We start from the raw sequence: 16,588 nt of genomic DNA, 5'->3' as shown, positions 1-16,588 counted from the left end.
TGAGAGGGGATCTTATAGAAACTTACAAAATTCTTAAGGGGTTTGACAGGCTAGATGCAGGAAGATTGTTCCTGATGTTAGGGAAGTCCAGGACAAGGGGTCACAGCTTTAGGATAAGGGGGAAATCCTTTAAAACCGAGATGAGAAGAACTTTTTTCACACAGAGAGTGGTGATCTTCTCTGCCACAGAGGGTAGTTGAGGCCAGTTCATTGGCTATATTTAAGAGGGAGTTAGATGTGGCCCTTGTGGCCAAGGGGATCAGAGGGTATGGAGAGAAGGCAGGTACGGGATACTGAGTTGGATGATCAGCCATGATCATATTGAATGGCGGTGCACTCGAAGGGCCGAATGGCCTACTCCTGCACCTAATTTCTATGTTTTCTATGTTTCTTTTTGACTTACTATGTAAGTGACGAATTTTGATAGAAAGATAAACTAATCTAATTTGCCTGCATTTGATCCATACCCCACCTTTCCCTGCTTAACCATGTGGGATTATGGTACTTTGCTGTGCATAGACAATACTGTTTAATTAAGAGGCTGCGTAGAATAAAGGATGAATTCATAGTCATACATCACAGAAATAGGCCCCACTGCCCATTGAGTCCACACTGGCCATCATAAAACTTACATTTACACAAATACTACCTGAACCCATTTTATTCCCTCCTCATTTCTATTAACAACTTTTCTATTAAAAACTCTTTAGTTTTGTTTAGTTTTGAGACATAGCGCGGAAACAGGCCCTTCGGCCCACCAGGTCCACATCAACCAGCGATCCCCGCACCATTAACACTATCCTACACCCACTAGATACATTTTTTTTACATTTACCAAGCCAATTAACCTACAAATCTTTGGAGTGTAGGAGGAAACCGAAGATCTCGGAGAAAACCCACGCAGGTTACGGGGATTTTACCAAAATCTTTCAACCATTTAGCATTTGTTGTATATTTGTTATATCTATCACGTCTTCAGATTTTACCACAATCTTTCAACCATTTAGCATTTGTTGTATATTTGTTATATCTATCACTACCATGTATGTTGCTTACTTTCTGAACTATGCTGCTTACTCTCTGAAAGACATTGCAACCGAATGTATATGACAAACTAATCGGATACAGAATATTGTGCATAGATTCATAGTGATACAGTGTGGAAACGTGCCATTCGGCCTAATATGCCCACACCATCAAGTCCCAGCTGCATTGGTCCCACCTGCCTGCATTTGGTCCATATCCCTTCAAACCTGTCCTATCCATGTACCTGGGTCTGTTTCTTAAACGTTAGGATAGTCCCTGCCTCAACTACCTCCTCTGGCAGCACGTTCCATACACCCACCACCCTTTGTACGGAAAGTTTACCCCTCAGATTCCTATTAATTTTTTCCCCCTTCACCTTAAACCTCCTGTGTCCTCTGGTCCTCGATTCACCTACTCTGGGCAATGAACTGTGCATCTATTCCTCTCATGATATGATACACCTCCAGAAGATCACCATCCACTGCTCAAAGGTATAGAGACCCAGCCTACTCAACCTCTCCCTAAAGCTCTAACCCTCTAATCCTGGCAACATCCTTGTAAATCTTCTCTGTACCCTTCCCAGCGTGGTATAGAGAATGTTTTTTTTTTAACCTTATGTGCATTATAAGGTTCCATCACAACATTTCAGGAGGGATATCATGAACACTATTCAGTGGCAACGAGTCGCGACATGAATCATGACATATAAAATATCCAATAGGTTAATTTTTTTAAATGTATTATGAAACATTCTTTAAAGCACAATAGAAAACAATCGCAGTGACATTTATATGCATTGTAGCTGCATTGTATTAGCCAATTACTGACATATGTTATTAATAGTAATATTACTTGAATTTAAATCTTACCTTGTTTGACTTGAATGACCGAGTCATGACCCTGGAGGTGGACAAATTCCATCTACAAGCAATAATAGGAATGTTACATTTGGAAAAACTAAACCAAAGATCCTACCAGCTCAAACACAGCAACTGAAACCAGGAAAGTCTTACAACAAAGCTAACGAGGGAAATGCATTACAGATCACTGTAAATCAGAAGGGTAAGTTTATCTTTTGGGAAATGAAATTGTGCTGCACTCAATTCCTTTTGATTAATCAAAACATCACACGCTTTTCAGTTAATTTAATTCCTGCCTGACAACATATGACATTAATCTTTACTTTTCGGTGTTAGTGAGCCACTAGACATTTTATGTGCTGGTTTTGCATAATTCCTTTATACATGCAGTTTTTCACTCTGAAACATTAAGACATTTTTGAACACAGTGATCCAAGCAGAAATCTGATTTAACCATGTCTATTGACAGGAACTACAGTATATGTTGAATGGCTCTAAGATTGACCCAGCTCTAACAGCCTCACATTTTCTTTGTGTTGTGTGGCAAAATCAGCAAGAGTTCCTCACGGATATTATTGTTGTGGAAGTGAAGGAAGGAGATAAAAGCGACTCGCAGATCAGTGTAGATTGAGTTAAACTGTGAAATGGGCTGGAGTCAACAAATAACCTTCTTGCCTCTCAGGTTCTTTATAAAGATACAAAAGAAGGCCATTCGGCCCAGTCAGCATTTCGATTCTTGTAGCAGGTCATAAGTTCCACTCACACCAGCAGTTCAGTTAATGCCCAGCTCACCTGTCAGTACTCACAAGCTCAACAAGACTAGACAGAGGGTCAGTACTCAAAAGAGTAGAGGATGACATGGCAATGAAGAGTAGGTCCCCATGGCAATAGTCACCTTTCCTTGTCAATATGTCTACTTTGGTGTCCAATAAGACAGTCTATTCCATTTATAGTATCACCTCATGCCCATTTGCTCAGTCTTTCTGGTGGGTCTAAACATTGCTTAAGGGACCCCTCCTCTGAGTCAATTAGTCAAAAGACAATAGACAACAGGTGCAGGAGTAGGCCATTCAGCCCATCGAGCCAGCACCGCCATTCAATGTGATCATGGCTAATCATCCCCAATCAGTACCCCGTTCCTGCCTTCCCCCCATATCCCCTGACTGCGCTATCTTTAGCACCCCAATCTTGCTCTCTCTTGATAGTATCCAGAGAACCGGCCTCCACCGCCCTCTGAGGCAGAGAATTCCACAGACTCACAACTCTGTGTGAAAAAGTGTTTCCTCATTTCCGTTCTAAATGGCTTACTCCTTATTCTTAAACTGTGGTTCTGGACATTTGAATGCAAGAGGCATTGAAGTGAAGTTTGATCCAGCGATCACCAAACAAGCGTATGTGCACACTGAGCAGTAAATAAGTTAAATAGCTTGTCAAGAACGATCATTGTATCTGAGATTGATGGCTGATTAACCAATAGCCTTCCCAATCCGTGATGTTTACCCCTTATTCTTAAACGGTGGCCCCTGGTTCTGGACTCCCCCAAAATCAGGAACATGTTTCCCGCCTCTAGGGTATCCAAACCGTTAATAATCTTATATGTTTCAATAAGATCCCCTCATCCTTCTAAACTCCAGAGCATACAATCCCAGCCGCTCCATTCTTTCAGCATATGACAGTCCCGGCATCCCGGGAATTAACCTTGTAAACCTACGCTGCACTCCCTACAATTAAACCCCTTACAACAAATTTGTCCAACGCCGTGCATGCATGTATAGCTCAGATGCACTGACTCAGGTTTCCCATGCACATCGAAGTCTTGTCATCATGAGAACATTGGCAGATGTGGGAAAGACCTGAAGATGTCTGAAGAAGGGTATCGACCCGAAACATCACATATTCCTTTTCTCCAGAGATGCTGTCTGACCCGCTGAGTTACTCCAGCTTTTTGTGTCTATTGTGGGAAAGACCTGATCTATTGAGACAATAGGCAAAGATTTGGTCATTCTTCCAAGCCCAAGCACCGAATCACTGAACCTCCCACATTTACTCACATGGAATATGATCGATGGACAAGCAGCTCGCCAGCAACACTGTTGTCATTTGGCAATTCTACTCTAAATTAGAAATCCTTTTCACAGCATGTTCCGTATTACCGCACTTTAGGATTTCTGGGTGAAAATTCTTCAGCACTTCCCATGGCTCTCCGCTTTTCTAGCTAAGTGAATTTTCCCAGCAACAGCTAGGTACCTTTCTTGTCTGTACAGCTCACATTGTTTTGTGCTGTGTTTACCCACTGGATCATCTGAATCGCATTAATATTGTCTTCCAACATATATGACGGAATATGAAAGGAATGATTATGTGAGAAATGCTGGCCAATTGTTGCCTGTGGTCCAGACTTGGCACATCAACAATGGTTCGGTCAGCTAGCTACTGTTCCAGGCAGAGTATTATTCCACTGTAACACAAGCATTTGCAGAGGCTGATATCTCGCTATTGTAATTCTTACTGTTTGGTGACCAACAACAATTGTTGTTCCATTTCAGGGAACACAGGGAGCCTGCAATCAATTGTTTAAGTCTGTGCGCAGCGACATCAACATCTGGAGCACCCAGAGGAAATCTACATGGTCGCAGTGTGAACAGTCAAACTCCACACAGGCAGCACATGAGGTCAGAGTTGAACCCGGGCCTCTTGCAACTCTACCAGCTGCGCCACTGGAGGGAAAGAGATGGGGTTTCCCCTGCTGATCACATTTAAGTGAGCCCCATTATGGAATAGGCATTTATGATCTTTAGATGATAGATATAGAGTTACATCGACAAAAAGCGTGGGAACGGGCTCTTCAGTCTAACTTCCCCACACCGACCAACATCCCCCATCTGCACTAGTCCCACCTGCCTGTGTTTGGTCCATATCCCTCTAAACCTATCTTATCCATGTACCTGTCGGAATGATTCTTAAATGATGTGATAGTCACTGCCTCTACTACCTTCTCTAACAGCGCGTTCCATACACCCACCACCCTTTGTGTAAAAAAGTTACCCCTCAGGTTCCTATTAAATCTTTCCCTCCTCGCCTTAAACCTATGTCTTCTAGTTCTTGATTTCCCAACTCTGGGTAAAATAACTGTGCACTTACCCTATCTGTTGTCCTCATGATCGTATACACCTCTGTAAAATCACCCCTCATTATCCTGCGCTCCAAGGAATAACGTCTGATCCTGCTAAAAATCTCCCTATGGCTCATGCACTCGAGTCCTGGCAACATCCTTGCAAATCTTCTCTGCATCCTTTCCAGCTTAACAACATATTTCATAAGGTCATAAGTGATAGGAGCAGAATTAGGCCATTTGGCCCATCAAGTCTATTCTGCCATTCAATCATGGCTGATCTATCTCTCCCTCCTAACCCCATTTTCATGCCTTCTCCCCATAAACCCTGACACCCGTACTAATCAAGTACGGGTTTCCTATGACAGGGTGTCCAAAACTGAACACAATATTCTACATGTGGCCTCACCCTAGGGCAGTCATGACAACTCTGCACTTGATCATGATGCTAGAAATATCTGAGCAGTAGTGGAGAATTGGCTTCACCTGCAGACCTAGAACTCAATGTAGGTCGGTGCACACAACAGGGCAAGGGAGGGCATTGCAATTAGCTTGACGTATTTGTTCTTCATGCATCATCTTGCTCAAGAGCCCAGTGACCTCTAGCCAGGCCTCAGCTGGCTTCATTTTAACACCTGTCTTCCTGAGATTATGAAGAGTGGCTTTAAAACACACAGATGACAGCACCGAGACGGATCACGCTAACCCCTCTAGTGAACCGAGGCACTGGACCATCTGGTAGATGTCAACTTGACCTGGCGGCAACACATCACTTGACAAACTAAAAGACATATCTTGATCGGCCTTTCATGGCGTAGAAAGAACGCAAAGTACAGCAAATACAAAGAAAAATGCCTTATATTGAATGCCTTTATCAAATGGCCAATAGTAAGTCTGAAATTGCGGAATATACAAGGAATATCACTGTTCTTTCTTATATGAAATTAGTTTAGGCTATCTTAATCCAGATCCTTAAAGGAAAGAGAAGCAGTAGCAGCAACTTTTGTTTATACGGTTCCTTAAACTAGTAAAAGCATTACAATTTATTTAAAGGAAGGTTGGGTAATATTTCGGCAGATGGTCATAAAGTTGGTCGGAGATAGGCTTTCAACTGGAGGGAAGGAAAGTAATATTATCGTAGAGAATAAACCCATCGGTGGTCGAGACATTAAAGTTGACGATGGCAAGGTGTTGTGATTGGAGAGGTTAGCATTGAACGTGGAACAGCAAGATTCCAGCAGGATTTATAAACAATAACATGCATTTTAAATTTGAGGCATTGCTGAGTAGGGACCAAATGATTCAGCAAAGCATTCAACAAGGTGCCGCATGGTAGGCTGTTCTGAAAGGTTAGATTGTATGGGATCCAAGGAGAGATGGCTGAATGGATAGAAAATTGGCTTCATGTAAGGAAGCAGAGGGTGATGGTGGAAGGTCGCTTTTCGGACTGGTGGCCTGTGACTAGTGGTGTGCCACAGGGTTCGGTGCTGGGGCCTTTACTGTTTGTCATCTACATCAATGTTTTGCATGAGAACGTACATGGCAAGATTAGCACGTTTGCAGATGATACAAAAGTGGGTGGTTTTGCAGATAGTGAAGATGGATGGCAAAAATTGCAGCAGGATCTAGATCGATTGGCCAGGTGGGCTGAGGAATGGTTGATGGAATTTAATACGAAGAAATGTGAGGTGTTGCATTTTGGGAAGTCTAACATGGGCAGGACCTGCACAGTGAATGGTGGGGCTCTGGGGAGTGTTGTAGAGCAGAGGGATCTAGGAATGCAAGTACACAGTTCCTTGAAGGCACATTGGCCTTCATCAGTCAGAGTATTGGGTATAGAAGTTGTGGGGTCATGTTGCTGTTGTATAAGACGTTGGTGAGGATGCATTTAGAGTATTATGTTCAATTCTGGGCAGCATGTTCCGAGAAAAATGTTGCCAAGTTGGAAAGGGTACAGAGAAGATTTACAAGGTGTTGCCAGGACACGAGGGTCTGAGTTATAGGGAGAGGTTAAGCAGGCTGGGACTCTATTGCTTGGAATGCAGGAGGATGAGGGGTGATCTTATAGAGGTGTATAAAATCATAAGAGGAATAGATTGGATAGACACTTGCCCAGAGTAGGAGAATCGAGAACAAGAGGACATAGGTTTCTGGTGAAGGAGGAAAGATTTAATGGGTTAACTTTTTCACACAAAAGGCAGTGGGTTTACGGAATGAGCTACCAAAGGAGGAGTTGAGGCAGGGACTATTGCAACATTTAATAAACAATTGGACAGATACATGGATAGGATAGGTTTGGAGGGATATGGGCCAAACGCAGACTGGTGCGACTAATGTAAATGGGTAAGTTGGTCGGTGTGGGCCGAAAAGCCTGTTTCATGCTATGTATGACTCTATGAAGGTCAGAAAAAGCACGTACAGAGAAGATGGGTGGTCAAGATTTGAAGGAAGGCTGCTCAATGGTACAGAATTTTAAGTGAGAAGTTAAACAGGGAAAGTTAAGCCAGAGTTGGACATACACAATGAACAGTAGGGCCCTGGGGGCGTGCTATTCAATAGAGAGACTTTGGGGTAGAAATACATGGTTCCCAAGAAGTGGCAACACAGATAGGCCGAGTGGTGAAGAGACAAATGAGGTGCTTGCTTTCTTTGGCTGAGGCATTGATTAAAGCAGTTAATGTACAATGTTAGTTAGGCCGCACTTGGAGTACTGTATGTCGTAGCGGGCACTAAAATGTAGGAAAGATCTGATTGAACTAACGAAAATGCAGAAAAAGTTCACAAGTATGTTGCCTTGGACTGGAGGGCTTGAGCTATATGCAAAGATTTGATAGGCCTGATCTGTTCTCTCTGGAGCAAAAGAGGCTGTGGGATGACACGATAAAAGTATATAAAATGATGAGAGGTTCAGATAAGGTTGACAGTCAAGACCTTTTTAACCCGAGATGGAAATGTCAAAGACTAAAGGACAGAGCTGCAAGATAAGAGGGGGGCAAGTTTAAAGGAGATGTGTAGGGCAAGTTTTGTTACATCGAGTGGGGTGAGTGCCTGGAACACACTGACAGGGGCGATGTGTGGAGGCAGATACAATAGTGGCATTTGGAGCTTTTAGATAGGCAAATGGATATGCAGGAAATGGAGGGATGCAGATGATGTGCAGGAAGATGAGATCAGTTAATCTTGGCATCATCTTTAGCACAGACATTGTGGGCCGAAGGGCCTGTTCCTGTCCTGTGCTGTACTGTTCAATGTTCTATATTTCCTGTGTTAAATCCTTTAACCGGTAGCATGACTTTGCTTCTGCTGGCCTTGACTCACACATCCACATAAATAAAAAGGGTCAAGTCAACCGTGTACAAGTACTTACGGATGTCTGACTGTCTGCAGGTTTGTCTGAAGTGCCTGAAAAATAAAGTTACATGGAAATAAATAAAATAAATAAATAAATGTATACAGAATCATTACATACAAAATCAACTAAAATTCATTTCCAACACGGTTAACTACACGAAAGGACACAGTGCTGGAGTAACATGGTAGGTCAGACAGCATCTTTGGAGAACATGGATAGGTGACGTTTTGGGTTGGGACCCTTCTTCAGACAGAGCCGGAAGAAGAGTCCTGACCTGAAAAGCCACTTATCCACGTTCTCCAGAGATACTGCCTGATCCGCTGAGTTATTCCAGCACTCTGTGTCACTGTAAACCAACATCGACAGTTCATTGTTTCTACTGGTTAATTGCACACATTATTTCAGGGAGCAGATTTCAACCCTGTTCGTCCAGCTGATTCTGGAGACTTAGATGGCAAAGATTTGCTCATATTGCACCATTTCCCATTTCCGAACAAACCCTTCGGCCCATCGAGTCCTTGTCAACTACCTCCTCTGGCAGCTTGTTCCATTTGTGTGAAAAAGTTACCCCTTGGATTCCTATTAAATCTTTTCCCCTTCACCTTGAACCTATGTCCTCTGGTCTTCGATTCCGCTACTCTGGGCAAAAGACTCTGTGAATCTACCCGATCCATTCCCCTCATGATTTTGTACACCTCTATAAGATCTCACCTCATCCTCCTGTGCTCCATGGAATAGAGACCCAGCCTACTCAACCTCCCCCTATAGCTCACACCCTCTAGTCCTGGCAACATCCTCATAAATCTTTTCTGAATCCTTTCAAGCTTGACAACATCTTCCCTACAACATGGTGCCCAGAACTGAACACAATATTCTAAATGCGGTCTCACCAACGTCTAATACAATTGCAACATGACTTCTATGCTCAATACTCTGACTGAGGTCAAAGTGCCAAAAGCCTTTTTGACCACCTTATTTACCTATGACTTGACCTTCAAGGAACCATGCACTTGTACTCCTAGATCCATCTACTCTACAACACTACCCACAGGCCTATCATTCACTGTGTAGGTCCTGCCCTTGTTCGATGTCCCAAAATGCAACACCTCACACTTCTCTGTATTAAATTCTATCAACCATTCCTCCGCCCACCTGGCCAATCGATGACAAACAGTAACGGGCCCAGCACTGAGCCCTGAGGCACACCACTAGTCACAGGTCTCCATTCTGAGAAGCAACCTTCCACCATCACCCTCTGCTTGCTTCCATGTAAGAGCGGAACTCGCTATCAAAACATGGAGGGGACCGGGCGACACAACGGGGGACACCGGCGGCCATGCACACATGCGCACACACACACACACACACACACACACACACACACACACACACACACACGCACGCGCGAGGCTTTGGAGGCTCAATCCAGCACTAAATGCAGCTCAACTCTGGCTGTCTCACCAGGTTAACTACAGCCCTGTCTGGACTGACGGGACACCAGAGCTGCTTCTCCGCGCTGGCCATATCTCCCGTAAGTCCAGGAAGGGCTGTAGGCTCACCTGGCGGGACAGGCGGAGTTGAGCTGGGTTTAGCGCTGCTTCTCTGCGCTGGCTGTGGGCCTGGGGGCACCGTGCCGGTCTGACTCCCGACCAAAGATCCTATAGCTAGGGGGGGAGGGGGGGGGGGGGGGGGGGGGGGGACAGCAGCAGGAGAGAGCCGGCCGGGATCAATCCTGGCTGCGGATGAGGCACAGGTTTGTGCCACGTCTCCCTCCTCCAATCACTCTATCATGTCCCGCCCCCATTGCCTGCTGACCGACATCTCTCTCGTCCAATCGGCGCCCTCGATCATCAGCCCCACCCCCACTGTCTCGCGGAAAGTGGAGATTACACCGGGTTTTAAAATCCGGATTACAAAAACTTGGGGGGGGGTGGGGATGTCCCCCACCTCTCAAAACATGGGAGGGATGTGTCCCCTCTGTCCCCCCCGGGTTTTCCACCCCTGCTTTCATGGAGCCAATTTACTATCCATTCAGTTATCTCTCCTTGGATCTCATGAGATCTAACCTTCCAGAGCAGCCTACCATGCGGATCCTTGTTGAACGCCTTACTAAAATCCATGTACACAACATCTACAGCTCTGCCTTCATCGAACTTTTTGCTCACGTCTTCAAAAAATCATTCAGATTTGTGAGACATGACCTTCCACGTACAAAACCATGCTGACTGTCCCTAATCAGCCCTTGCCCATTCAAATGCCTGTATATCCTATCCCTCAGAATACTCTCCAGTAACATACCAACTACAGATGTTAAGCTCACCGGCCTATAGTTTCCAGCATTGTCCCTGCAGCCCTTCTTGAAAAGAGGCACAACATTTGCCACCCTCCAGTCTTCCGGCACCTCTCCTGTATTTGAGGACTATTCATAAATTTCAACCAGAGCTCTTGCAATTTCCTCTCTAGTTTCCCGCAATGTCACCTCTGATATAGCCATATAGCCTCATTAGACAAACCATGCGTAATGTCACCTCTGATCACAGCCGTGACATCCTCCTTCACCTCCAATGCAACTCCCCCTCCTCTTCTTCCCTCACCCGTCTCTCCTGAAGCTCCTGTACCCCGGAACATTGAGCTCCCAGTCCTGCCCCTCCCTTAACCAGGTTTCAGTCATGGCTACAAGGTCCCAGTCGCTCGTACCTATCCATGCCCTAAGCTCATCTGCCTTACCCGTCAGGCCCCTTGCATTAAAATACATGCAGTTTAAACCAACCCTCCTTCCTCGCTCACCGGCTTTTCACCTGCCTATTCTGTCCACTAACCTTTCCCACACCACCCTCCATACCAACTTCTAGCCTCTCACATGCCTCTGTCTTGCACGAGATCCCACCCCCTTTGCCAATCTAGTTTAAACCCTCATAAGTGCTCTTCTAATGACATCTTTCTATGCACTATCTACTAATCAAGAATCTGTCTATCTCAGCCTTAAAAATATCCACTGACTTGGCCTCCACAACCTCCTATGGCAAAACATTCCACAGATTCACCACCCTCTGGCTAAAGAAATTCCACCTCATCTCCTTCCTAAAGGAACGTCCTTTAATTCTGAGGCTATGACCTCTTGTCTTAGACTCTCCCACTAGTGGAAACATCCTCTTTACATCCACCATCCAAGCTTTTCACGATTCAGTAAGATTCAATGAGGTCCCCTCTCCTTCTAAACTCCAGCGATTACAGGCCCAGTGCCATCAAACGCTCAGTATATGTTATATACTATAGGTTGGCCATGGGAGGTCGTGCCCGCTGGCGAGGCATTCAGTCGGAGTGATTCCTCTCTCCATCCAGTCATGGGCTCGTGTGTTGAGCTGGTTCCATTCATCTTTCCAGATGTTGGTCCATTGCTGTTTCTTTGGTTGTCTGGAGAGGTGGGACTGTCTGCAAGAAACTGGCTCTAGATTTCAGTCGGGGTGGAGGTGCTGTGTGTCCGTGCAGGGGGTGCCTGGTATCGATCTCCTGAGCTCTCCGCTTGTCTTGGGCGACGATGGATTGTCTGATATGGGGGGGGGGGGGGGGGCAATATCAGCTAGGGCGTAGAGGCACGGGACTGGCGTTGTCTTTATGCATCCCGTGATAATTTGAGTTTACCAGTTTGCACAGGATGTTGGTGCGAGTGTTGACCTTGGCTTTGGTGTTCTGAAGGTGGGTTTTGAAAGAGAGTGTCCTGTCGAGTGTGACTCCGAGGTACAAGGGCTGGAGGTGGTTGGAGAGTTTGTGGCCATCCCATGAGACGCTCAGTTGTTTTCCTACATCTCGATTTTTAAGATGGAAGCTGCATAGTTGGGTTTTTGATGGGTTGGGTTTCAGGTGGCTGCTATTGTAGTAGGTTGTCATCTCCTGGAGGGCGCTTTCCAGGCCAGACTCGATCTTCTGGAAGTTCTCCTGTTGGGTGGTGATGCAGAGGTGATCAGCATAGATGAAGCGGCGGCATTGTGGGGGAAGTGGTTGGTCGTTGGTGTAGATGTTGAAGAGGAGGGGGGCCAGTACGCTGCCTTGTGGTAGGCCATTCCTTTGGGCTTTCCATTTGCTCTTCTTGTCGTTTAGTTGAATGAAGAAGCGCCTGGTGTTGAGAAGGCTTTTGATGACTTGGCACAGGTCGAGGTCACCAGTCATGTCAAAAAGTTTCCTGATCGTGGTGCGGTGCTGGACAGTGTCGTAGGCAGCGGTGAGATCTATGAAAGCTGCTCCGGTGATGAGTTTGCACTCAAAACCGTCCTCAATGTGTTGGGTGAGGTTCAGTAGCTGCCCGGCACAGGAGCGGCCACGGTGGAAGCCAGCTTGATCTTTAGTAAGCTTGGAGTCTATAAGTGGCATAAGGCGTTGGAGTAGTAGCCTCTCGTAGAGCTTGTAGGTGATGCAGAGGAGGGAAATGGGTCTGTAGCTCTTTGGGGATGATGGGTCCTTTCCAGGTTTGGGAATTGCGACAGTCTTGGCCTTTCTCCATACAGGTGGGGTTGTTTTCTGTGCCATGCATGAGTTCAGCATTGCTAGGAACCAGGTCTTTGCTTTAGGTCCAAGGCAAATAGGTGTGATTAGGTTTAATAGGTGTAAATGTAAGTGTACCGGAATGAAAAAAAAACTAACCTGCCAACTTTAAATGAGAAACGAATGTCGACTGAATGGACACAGTTTGTCTCCCAGCTACGAAGGTTTAATAAAACAGTTAATCTGCTTCTCAGCCTTTACACGCTGAAAGCTCATTATTTTTGGGATGCGCTTTTGCCAGGCATCGAGTTAGCTTTCACGTCTGACAGGAATAACGGAAGGTCAGAATTGTTTTTTAATTCTAGAAATAGTACAGCGAGTTATGTTGTGCCCAGGCAGCCATGGAGTCATCGAGTGATACAGCATGGGAACAGGCCCTTCGGCCCAACATGCCCACACCAGCCAACGTGTCCCATCTACACTAGTCCCACCTGCCTGTGTTTGGCCCACATCCCTCTAAACCTGTCCTCTCCATTTACCTGGCCAAATGTATCTGCCTGGTGGTGAAGTGATAGAATGGGCTTTCAACAATCTATCCACTTACTGCTACCATTGCAGAGGTCAGGTGAGATGCTGATTGATGCTTAGTGGTGGGGTACAGGCGGAAATGGAGGGGAAAGTCCAATTATATTTGAAGACCATCTTACTGATGAAAGCACACTAAATGATGGTGCAATGCAATAGAGCAATAACTAATTCAATACAACCCACCAGTGTTACCACTCAGCTGGAATAGTATGTTCAGTTTTAGGCACAATACTGAAAGGAAACTCTACTTTAGGGAGCGTAGATAGAGAGTGAGTTACTAGACGGACAACAGGTATGGGTGTCGACTGTTAACAATAATCTTTGCTTTAAGGATCTCCCATCTTTACGGATTGAATTATACAACTACCTTCAGGCTGCAACAAGTTGAACAGAGTTCCGCGACTTAAAGGATCAGATTGGTAAAGATCCTTTTATTTTGTGCGACCCGGGTTCGATCCTGACTACGGGTGTTGTCTGTACGGAGTTTGTACGTTCTCCCTGTGACCTGCGTGGGTTTTCTCCAGATGCTCCAGTTTCCTCCCGCACTCTAAAGACGTACAGGTTTGTAGGCTAATTGCCTTGGTAAAAATTGTAACTTGTCCCTATTGTGTGTAGGATAGTGTTAGTGTGCACGGATCGTTGGTCGGAGCGGACTCGGTGGATCAAAGGGCATGTTTTCGTGCTGTATCTCTAAATTAGACATCCGCTGGCTATATCAAGGGCATGAAACTACCCTTCAAGAAAAACTTCCACACAAATAAAGACACATCTCATCCTGGTGGTTTAGAGCAGTGCTTCTTAAACTGGTGAATGGTTCACCCAAGGACGAATGAAATTATTTTGGGGTGAATGAAACTAGAGGGGTGAATGAAGGGTGAATTACTTAATTTATTCAGATATTTATATAATTTTCCTATACTTAAGAAAGGCATTGCCATTAAAGTGGTTAGTGAGCTCTTATTGGTTTTAATGGCAGTGGAGCTGGAAATTTGATTTTTTTTTCTCTCTACCTATGGTTTTCTAATTTCAAAGTAGCGGGATATTTCCCAAATTTACTGTAATATAACCTTTTAGAGAAGACCAGATGAACTAGTGGGATCATAAATTTATGAATGGCAACACTGGAGGATCTCCGTAGGCAACTGTTGAGCTGTAACTTTCTTTGTGTAGCAATTTAGCGAGCAAACTTGATATTTGGTGATATTGTGAGCTTTCGTCGGGGATAGTTTTAGATAGTTATATTAGTTAGATACTAATATATTAAATCACATACTCCATGGTTTTTGAGCTAGTTTTCCAAGTAAAAAACTGTAGTAATCAAAGCCCGAAAGGGTAGGATGGGGATAGGATAACACATTACAATTTAACATTTATACTAAACCAATTAACCCACAAGTCTTTGGAGTGTGGGACAAAACCGAAGATCTCGGAGAAAACACACGCAGGTCACGGGGAGAATGTACAAACTCTGTACAGCCAGCAACCGTAGTCAGGATCGAGCCTGGGTATCTGGTGCTGTAAGGCAGAAACACTACCTCTGTGCCACAATGCCACCCACTGGCTTATTCAAAAACATTCTGAGAACCACCAATCTGCACCATGTCAGTTTCCAAGCGCAGTGTGGCATTGACTACAACGATTTTTTAAGGCAGAGATAGATTCTTCATTAGTATGGGTGTCAGAGCTTATGGGGAGAAGTAAGGAGAATTAGGCGGGAAAGATAGATCAACTATGATTGAATGGCAGAGTAGACTTGATTGGCCGAATGGCCTAATTCTACTCCTCTCACTTACGACCTTATAACCTTAAAGGTTTATATTTTTCTCCCCAGACAAGTTAGGGAAGTACTGGTGACCTCTTGTAAGTGAAACTTGCAATGTCCCCAGTACTTTCATTCATGATGGATGTCTGCTTCGTCCAATTATTGGTCACTTACCTGGTGGTCCCGGTGGCCCTGGAGCTCCAGGTAGTCCAGGTGGTCCAGCTGGTCCAGGTGCGGACATCACCGCTGTTCCTGGTATTCCTGGTATTCCTGGGATTCCTGGGGGTCCCTGTGGTCCTGGAGGTCCTGGGGGCCCCTGGGGGCCTTGTGGCCCCGGTGGGCCAATCCTTCTGCCTGCAACATAATAAAGCATAGCGTTACCATGAAGAGCAAGGACGGGCAGCAGTTATAGGCAGGGCTGCCAACATTGAGTGAGAGTTGGGAGTGAGAAATAGCGAGAGACCAAGCCCGAGGGGGGGGGGGAGGGTGACCCCTCCCATTGGTACGGAACATTTGCATTTTTCAGCTTGAAATTGTGCAATATGGTGCATACTGTTGCAAGTCTTTTAACTTACACATGAATGCAATATATATGCTTTAAATTGGATTGGAGCATTTTTGAAAGGGGGGGAGGCTGAAAGGGGGATCACTGATCACTGGCCTTGGGGGTACCTGGTGAGGGAGTGGAGCAACCCAGTGGGGAGAGGGTGTGGAAGAACGGTGTCCCCCCTCCCAGGGTAGGGACTTTTTGAAATTTGATGGATTAAAATCATGTTTTAGTGCATTGTAGAAGTATGATTTCAATGTTTTTTGTTTGAAGTATTTTTAAGAGGTAACTTTTTAAGGGGCAACTTTATCCACACAAAGGGTGATGGGTGTATGGAACAAGCTGCCAGAGGAGGTAGTTGAGGCAGGGACCATCCCAACATTTAAGAAAAAGTTAGACTGATACATGGATAGGACAGGTTTGGAGGTATGGACCAAAAGCAGGTAGCATAGCTGGGACATGTTGGCGGGTGTGGGCAAGCTGAAGGAAGAGAGTGCCAAGTTTAAGCTCTTCTGGCCCAAGGCTAGTTGTATCATTAAACATTCCCCAATTGAAACGAGGCCAATGTTACACACACTATGTTTCATGCCTGAAGCGCCCATGTGTAAACGATTTACAAAAATCAAGACAGAAGAGTGGGCCAAAAGTTTTATGACCCAAGCTTCTTACCAACTTTAGAAAAATAAAGTTTCAGATATCATTAAACATGAGCACTTGGGAAACATCTACAATTTGTTGCTACAACTAGTTATGGCAGCAATGTTTTTCAAGGGAAAAGTACCGCGCAATGAAAAAAAAGAGTTTTTTTCTTAAATAATCACATCCAATATGATTATTTATTATCTTCTGAAGTCTCATTGAC

At 45.0% G+C, this 16,588-nt stretch overlaps 1 protein-coding gene across 5 annotated transcripts in view; it reads right to left on the bottom strand.

Annotated features, from left to right (window-relative positions):
- The window catches only part of eda (ectodysplasin A), a 194,130-nt gene that overhangs the window by 26,726 nt on the left and 150,816 nt on the right, over window positions 1-16,588 (bottom strand). For all 5 annotated transcript variants that reach the window (XM_055644113.1, XM_055644115.1, XM_055644116.1 and 2 more), the window contains 3 exons: window positions 15,354-15,533; window positions 8,366-8,400; window positions 1,896-1,947 (listed from right to left, as the gene is read on the bottom strand). In XM_055644113.1, the coding sequence (XP_055500088.1) occupies window positions 1,896-1,947; window positions 8,366-8,400; window positions 15,354-15,533 (267 nt within the window). The remainder of the gene's footprint in view (window positions 1-1,895; window positions 1,948-8,365; window positions 8,401-15,353; window positions 15,534-16,588) is intronic.

This window comes from Leucoraja erinacea, chromosome 12, assembly GCF_028641065.1.
Source record: "Leucoraja erinacea ecotype New England chromosome 12, Leri_hhj_1, whole genome shotgun sequence".
In the NCBI taxonomy this organism is placed as follows: domain Eukaryota; kingdom Metazoa; phylum Chordata; class Chondrichthyes; order Rajiformes; family Rajidae; genus Leucoraja; species Leucoraja erinaceus.
Note: the sequence above shows the minus strand (reverse complement) of the source record. Positions and strands in the feature narration are given on the sequence as shown.